The sequence below is a fragment of the Eurypyga helias genome, unplaced genomic scaffold (assembly GCF_000690775.1).
Source record: "Eurypyga helias isolate BGI_N326 unplaced genomic scaffold, ASM69077v1 scaffold34104, whole genome shotgun sequence".
Classification (NCBI taxonomy): Eukaryota; Metazoa; Chordata; class Aves; order Eurypygiformes; family Eurypygidae; genus Eurypyga; species Eurypyga helias.
Genome location: NW_010244910.1, coordinates 7339 through 15150, shown reverse-complemented (window position 1 = coordinate 15150; position 7812 = coordinate 7339). Strand labels below are relative to the sequence as shown.

The following is a 7812-nucleotide window of genomic DNA, read 5'->3' as shown; positions in this document are numbered from 1 at the left end:
AAGAGCTCTGCAGAGTGTCGTCTCTCTGCTCTGCCTTGCTCTCATTCCAGCTCCTGAGTAGCAGTTCCCTACATTAATCTGGGAATCTCCTGTTGGGCTTTCTAGCCCTGCTTTGTGGCAGCAGCCTGACCTCCAGCTCTCCCGCTTCCTGAAATAGAAGCAATGAATCATAGAAACACACTCGGAAAGTGGTTTCCCTGTCCCGCTCGCCTGTCCCAGCAGGACGATGCTCCGGCTGGCATCCATCCCCGGGCTGCACCGAGCTCCCACTTTCACCTCGGCCGGCTTGCCCTGCTCCTTCTCCTCTCTGTGGCGTGGCGTGTCGCTGGCATGTGAGCCGAGGTTTTGTGTTGATGGTGATCTCCTCGCGAGGCGGCCATCCCTCCTGTTCCGGGGGGGCTCAGCCCCAGGGTTTGCAGCAGCGTGGTGAGAGCCGTGCCGGTTTCTCAGGGTGGGAACCCTCCCTCCGGCAGCCTGGCAGGAAACGGCACTGCCTGTTGCTGCCGTGATGGCGGCTCTCAGAGCTAACTGGTGGGTTTGTGCCGACGGTGCGGCTTGGTCCCATACCTTGGTGTGGTTTTGGGGTGAATAAGCTCCGATTTGGGGTCCTTGTGGTTATGCTCTTAGCAGCAAGTTCTTAAAAATGAAGGTGCTGGGCAGCATGGCTGTCCCCAGAGCATGCTCGCCCCAGCAGTGGTGTGACTGTTGCAAAAAAGCTGGGGGGCACATGGGGGATTAAGGCCATAGGAATGATTTCCAGGGCTGGTGTCTCCACGCTTTCGTTGTCGGCACACCCACACAGCTTTGTGGCACAGGCTTTTGTCTTAGCGTTGCTCATGCTGGTTGCCCAAACCTCCCTCGAGGCTGTTGCCTTGGAGGGGGATGTGTTGGGGGGCAGAAGGTGGCAGGTTGGCAGAGAGGGTTTGGAAGTGGTGTGGAGGCTTTGCCCAAAGCTCTGCCGGGCCTGGTGGAGCTGGCAGGGCTGGCTGAGGCCGGCCTTGCCCTGGGAAGGGAGAGGGGGGAGAAAAAGCCTCTTCCTTCCCTCAGGCCTCTCCCTGGCTGGCTCCGTGGCTTGGGAAGGGGTCAGCAAAACTAAGGATGCTATATGGATGTCGGGGGTACCTGGATTGACCAGCCATGGCCTGGTGACAGTGCAGCCCCCCAAGGCCAGTGTGAGGCCTGTCTGGCAGGTCGCATAGCCCTGCTACACGCAGGCTGCTGAGCTCGGAGGTGGCTGTTCTGCCCCACACAGCCCTGCCTTGGCTGCCCTCGGACTGCACCCCGCCCGGTCAGGGATGACGCCAGCGCGTGCAGTCACCGTGGGCCATATTCCCTACCCAGGCCACTCCCTGGTGGGGATCCTGCCGCAGGTTATTCCGGGCTGAGTCAGAGAGGGGTGATAAGGAGAAGGACGGTCTCCTCTGCTGAAGGAGTGGCTTATCTGCCATGGCTGGGGTGTGGAGCTGACCTCGTGTCCCGCCTGTGGGCCTTGGGAGGGATGGTCCCACCCCACACAGACGGGCTGTGAGGGTGTTGGTGAGCTGTGTGCCGGCAAGGGGGGTTTGCCCGTTAGCCCAGGGGTGCTTGTGCCTCTGGGGAGGTTGTGCAGCTGAGGAGCTGCTGGGCAGACGCAAGCAGAACTGTCTGTCGGCTCCCTGCGTCCATCTCCTCCCTGCGCCGCCGACACCAAGGTCACGCTGCTGTGGGGTTTGGGCTGGCTCCCTGCTGCTTTACCCACCAAACTGGCAAGCCCCAGACGTGGCACCGCAGCATGCTGAGCTCTCCATCCTCCGCGCACGTGCCCCCTTGTCCCTCTGGAGCCTCTCAAGCCAACTGCCTGATGACTGGCCCTGCGTTTCTTAATGCATATAAATGCCAGAAGGACGTGCTTCTCCTTGCCGTGCCCGCCTGCTCCCCCGACTCCTTCTGCCCATAGCCCTCCTGGGCTTTGTCAGGCGGGCAGGGGGCAGGTACAGCTGGCAGTATGCCAGGCTCTTGGCTCTCCCAGCTCCTTTAAAAGGTCCTTCTCTGTGAAGGGGATTGGGCTGTGTTTCCTGCAAACCGGGGTTTTGCATCCACTCCCATTGCCATGGAGCAGGATGGGGCAGCGGGACGGGAGCTCCTATTGTGGCAGCCATCCCAGCTCACACCTCAGTGCTGCTGGTGGTCTTAAAGCAGGTCAGGGCCAGCAACCCCCACCGTGGTGTCTGTATGCAGTAGGTGTGCTGGAGCGGATCGCTGGGCTGCTGCCTGCGGGGATGTGCTGCCCTGGTCCAGGCAGTGGCTGCTGCGCTTCCTGAGGGGGCTTTGGGCAGGGGCGAGGGCAGGGTGGTGCTCCTCAGAGGGGGCCACTGTCTGGTGGGACTGATAGCCAAGGCCAGGATGATGGGACAAAGCATGTGGCAGCTCCTTGGCTGGGACCCACTGTGGGCAACCAGGTGGGGTTGTGCTGGGCATCTCGCAGGCTCCCTTGGTCCCTGTGCCAGGATGCGTGTTCCTCTGGGGCGGGAGGTGGTGGGGGACGGTTTGTTAGGCTGCCAGGTAGAAAAGTGTGAAGGAGCAAAGTCTCTGTGTGCGGTGGAACAGGCTTGACGCTATGCAGGAAAGCTTCCTAATCACTCTCTTGTCTTTCTTCCTGTAGGGCTGACCGAACTGGCTGTGCCCATGATGCCCTGAATGCCAAGCGCAGTGGACCAGAGGAGACTGTTTCTCATTAGCTCCTCCTCCCTTTAGTTTGGGTTTGTTTCTATTTATTTTGTTGGCTGGGTTTGGGTATGGCCTTGGCTGGATGCGAGGCTGCTGCAATGTGGCTCCTTTGGCTCAAGCACCACTTGTCTGTTAACATTTGGACCTTAGTGCTTTTGGGGAGCACCTGGCTACCGCTGGCGGAAGGCAGCCCCAAGTCTCCCTTTAGGACTTTCCCGGTTACAGACTGGAGCTTGACACACTTGGTGGTCCACAACAAAACCGGGGAGGTCTACGTGGGGGCTGTCAATCGGATCTACAAGCTCTCCAATAACCTCACGCTCCTGCGGACCCACGTGACGGGGCCTGTGGAGGACAATGAGAAGTGTTACCCTCCGCCCAGCGTTCAGTCCTGCCCGCATGGGCTGGTCACCACCAACAACGTGAACAAACTGCTGCTGGTGGACTACTCGGGGAACCGGCTGATCGCCTGCGGCAGTGCCTCCCAGGGTATTTGCCAGTTCCTGCGGCTGGACGACCTCTTCAAGTTGGGCGAGCCCCACCACCGCAAGGAACACTACCTCTCCAGTGTCAATGAGTCAGGCACCATGTCTGGGGTCATCATCGAGGTGCTGAACGGGCAGAACAAGCTCTTCATTGGGACGCCCATCGATGGGAAGTCGGAGTACTTCCCCACGCTCTCCAGCCGCAAGCTGATGGCCAACGAGGAGAATGCGGAGATGTTTGGCTTTGTCTACCAGGACGAGTTTGTCTCCTCTCAGCTCAAGATCCCTTCGGATACGCTCTCCAAGTTCCCCACCTTTGACATCTACTATATCTACAGCTTCAGCAGCGAGCAGTTTGTTTACTATCTGACCCTGCAACTGGACACCCAGCTCACCTCGCCCGACTCCACCGGCGAGCAGTTTTTCACCTCCAAGATCGTCCGCCTCTGCGTGGATGACCCCAAGTTCTACTCCTACGTGGAGTTCCCCATCGGCTGTGTGCAGGACGGCATTGAGTACCGCCTGATCCAGGACGCCTACCTGACCAAGCCTGGCAAGGCTTTGGCCAAGTACCTGGGCATCTCGGAGCGGGAGGATATCCTCTTTACCATCTTCTCCCAGGGCCAGAAAAACAGGGTTAAGCCTCCCAAGGAGTCTGTGCTCTGCCTCTTCACGTTGAAGAAGATCAAGGATAAGATCAAGGAGCGTATCCAGTCGTGCTACAGAGGGGAAGGGAAACTCTCGCTGCCCTGGCTCTTGAATAAGGAACTGGGCTGCATCAACTCGGTAAGTTCCTGCTTGTCTCTACCCAGGCCAGGCTGTTCATGATGGTGCTCTCTGGCCGGACCATTCACTGATCTGACCTGAGCTGTGTTTTCCTGCTGGGAGAACTGTCACCGTTCGGGCTGGGTGCTTGGCTCCTTCAGTAGCGTTCCTCTTGGAGACCGTGGCTTAGGTTTGGGGTGACTGTCTGGGTTTGATTTGTGTCGGTGCCCATGGAGAGCCTGGACTGAGGGAGCCTGTGCTGACACTGGTGCCTTCTTCTGGTGCCCCTGCCCTGTGGATTTGGGAAGTGTCGGTGAGCTGGGATGGGAGACCAGGATGCTCTGTCCTCAGGGCATCTGGTGCTGGGGAGTCCCTTGCAGATGGCATGCATGAATTCGAGTTTCCTGTCACCTGGGTCATGGCGGTGGTCAAGCAGAAGGTGCTGGGGGGGACGGGAAGCACAGACCTGATAGAAGGAGGTGAGGAGGTTGATGGTCCAACTAGAAGTTGGTCACAGTGGGGAGAGGCCGTGTCCTCTCGATGGGGTGCTGGAGAGGAGGACAGAGGGCACAAGGTGCCATAGTCAGGTGGGTTTTGGGCATGGCCAGTGCAGATTGTTACCCAGTGGTGCTGGAGGTTAGTGCTGGCATCCCAGGGCAGTGGTTCCTGGCTGAGGAAGCGCTACCCTCTGTCCAGAGATGTGTCTTCTACCGGGCGCTCACATGGGTGCATCTGGTCCCTGCTTGTGTCTTAGCGGCTCTGCGGGGTCCTGTTGGTGATGGGGAATGGGGACCTCCCGCTTGGCTCTCTGTATTTGTTTTCCAGCTGAACTATTACTAGCGCTGGATTGTTTTCCGGGCAGTGTTACAAACCACAGGCAGTCGCAGGGAGGCTGTGGCACCGGGTGACAGGGTGGTCTGACACTGGGCATCACCATGCTGGGCTGTGTAGTCCCCAGTCGGGGTCAGATACTTGTCAAAGAGGGGTTTTGGGGTGCTGGTATGTGTGTTTGGGAGGGTCTGGTGTAGCTCCTGACGACCCTGCTGTCACTCACCTCCCCCCAGTCCCACTTGCTGGTGCTCAGCACCCATCACCAAGACCCTGGCCCTGCCCGAGCAGGCAGTGCAGGCAGGTGGGCAGGGGGTCCCTGTGGGGCAGCCCAGCCTTCCCTGCTGCTGTCCTCCCCGCAGCTCCGGAGGAGACAGCTAACAGCTGCCTGACAAAGTAGAGGGTTTGCTGTCAAGAGCGCTGGGCTCGCAAATCAGATTTTGGCTTTGAACTAATTCAATTTTGCTGGAAAATGATGAAATCGTTACACTGCTGCCTGTTGGGTCACGCAGCTGCTGGCTCCGGTGGAGATGATGCTCACCACCACTTCCCGTGCTCTCGGCTTGCCTTTCCTGGCACCCTGCGGCAGCACCGTGTCCCCTGGGTTTGGGGAGGGGGACGACTCTGCCCCCAGGCAAGTAGATTGATCTCGAGGTGCTCTTTGGGCCCTGCAGATGTGGCTCTTGCGGGGTGGAAGGATGTGTGCCACGATGAGGTGGCTCCTGCGTTTTAATGGGTTGGGCTGGGGGGTGCCACTCCCCCCAGGGGAGCCAGGTGGTGTTTTCTGTCCCCATTCTCCTCCGGCTGCCAAGCAGAGCTGGGAAAGGCACGACTGGATCGTGAGTCAAGCCCTCAGCTCTTTGTGCTGAGCGCAAGCCAAACCAGCCCCCATGGAGCATGGCTCTTTCTGGCAGGAATTTCTGTGCCCCTAATAAAATGCAGCCACCTCTGGGGTGGGTTGTGGCAGTGATGGATCTCCGGGTGGTGAAGGCTGGCCAGAAAATAAAGGGCATGTTGTTTTTTTCACTTTTAAGGAGGCACAAAGTAATTGCTCAAGTCGGTAGTTGCTTGGGATTTACACCCCACTGTATAGAAAATGTCCTAGGAGCTCTCTTGCTCCGCTCCTTTGTGGTTTCAGGGAGCTGAGGCTGGTCCATGCTGGAGGAGGCTTTGCCCAGTGCCCTGATCCGAGACCTTGAGCAGCGCAGGGCCGAGGGATGCTCATCGCCGGTTGCTGCAGGGCAGCTCCGACTGTCTGCAGCCAGAGCCAGGAGGAGAGGCCGCCAGGCTTGGCACCAGCTCGGGAGATGTTAGTGATTTGGCCCCAGTGCTGGCACGCATAGTGAATTCCTGTCTCCTGTTTCTCTCTCTGCCCTTCTGGGATCTGGCAGTGGGAAGGAGAGCGGAACTGGCTTGGGACCGAGGCCCCTTGTGCAGGTGCACTCAGACCTGAGCACACGCAGCGAAGGCACCGTGCGGGACCATTCCACATCACCAGCCCTGCTGCCTGCATCGCTCCTCAGCCTGTCCAGAGGTTTTGGGGCTCTCGGTGTCTCACTGAAGGGGGTTTGGTGTTGGGTAGCCCAGCTTTTTCTGTCTCTGTGCAGTGGCGGGACCGAGGTCTGTGTGCCCACGGCCACACGTGCTCAGCCTATCTGCCCAGCGTGCCCAGCCCCAAAACAGGGGGACGAGGGTCTGATGTAGCAGAAAGGGCAGAGGGTTGGAGCTGGAGTGGAGATGTTGCACCTGGGAGGTACCTGGGGTTCCTGGAGTCCTTGACCCTTGGATTGGAAGCGTGGACAGAGCCTGTGCCTGAAGCTGGCAGGATGCGGGCAGCTCCAGGGAGAGTCCTTGGTGGGGCTTGCTGCCCAGCCTGCTGGCACAGGGCAACAGCTGTTAACAGACTGGCCCAAACTGGGCCAGGATAAGCCACATCCTTCCCAGAGGCCGCCAGAGAAATGCAGGTGTTAACGAACCATACCACACTGGGATTATTCCTGGGTAGCGATTAATGTGCAGAAAGCCTGGCATCCCAGCCTGGCACTTGGTACCTGCCTCCTGCGTCGTGTCCCCATGGCAGCCCCTGGCACGGCACAGGGGGATGGGCTGAGCCTGTAATGGTGTTAACTGGCGAATTACTGGCTAATTAATAACACTGAGTGGCACAAGCCTCGCCTCTGCTGTCTGCTCCCTCATTGCCTTCGTAAGTGGGCTTGAAGGGAGGCAATGAGACAAGGCACGTCAAGAAGACGACCTGCTCCTGCTTGTTCTGTGCTGCGGGCCTGCTTTCCCTCCTCTGGCAGGCCGCTTCCTATGGGAAATCTGAGTTTCTTGACCCTATTTTGGAAAGGTGGGTTAGTGCTTGGAGAGAGGAGAACACTGCTGTGCTGCAGTGGTGGGGGCCTGCGGTGTCTGGGGGCCAGGGGCAGCCGAGATGAGTGCCAAAGGAAATCACTGAAATGAAACCAAAAGAGAAATAATAGTAATAAATAAAAAATACCCCCAAGCCTCCAAAACAACGGGCTGAGGCCGTGGACCCTGCAAACACCCGTGCAGATTGGAGAGCGGGCAGAGCTCAGGGCCTCCTGCAGATCCCAGCATCATCCGCAAGCTGAAACGCTGCAAGGTCACCGGCCCTCGCGTGCCGTCGTGCGTGTCGGTCCCTGCCGGCACCAGCCAGGGGACAGCTGTCCCTCTGTCCTTCCATCCTTCCATCCCTCCATCCCTCTGCCTCAGCTCTGCCCCAGCCCTCATCCTCCAGGGATGTCGGTTGCTGCCATAACCCCCGTCCCACCGCCCTTGGCCCGACCTCGCCGTACTGCCTGCCTGCGCCTCCCTAACGAGGCAGTTTGCTGTTAATGAGCTAATTGTCGGCATAATTATTTATCGAGGTGGTGTCAGCATGGCAGCGGGCGCTCCTCGGGGTCCCCGAGCGCAGCTGTATTTGTCGTTTCCCAGAGAGTTTGTTGAGACAAAGAGGAGAGGAGTAAACACCGTAAACATCTCTCCTCTTGTGTATCGGCAGGCG

General features: G+C 58.9%; 1 protein-coding gene across 1 annotated transcript in view; it reads left to right on the top strand.

Annotated features, from left to right (window-relative positions):
* Window positions 1-2804: 2804 nt before the first annotated feature.
* The window catches only part of LOC104508337 (plexin-A1-like), a gene marked incomplete at its 3' end in the record, with an annotated part of 7426 nt that continues 2418 nt past the window's right edge, over window positions 2805-7812 (top strand). The window contains exon 1 of the mRNA XM_010149918.1: window positions 2805-3977. Coding sequence (XP_010148220.1) covers window positions 2805-3977 — 1173 coding nt within the window. The remainder of the gene's footprint in view (window positions 3978-7812) is intronic.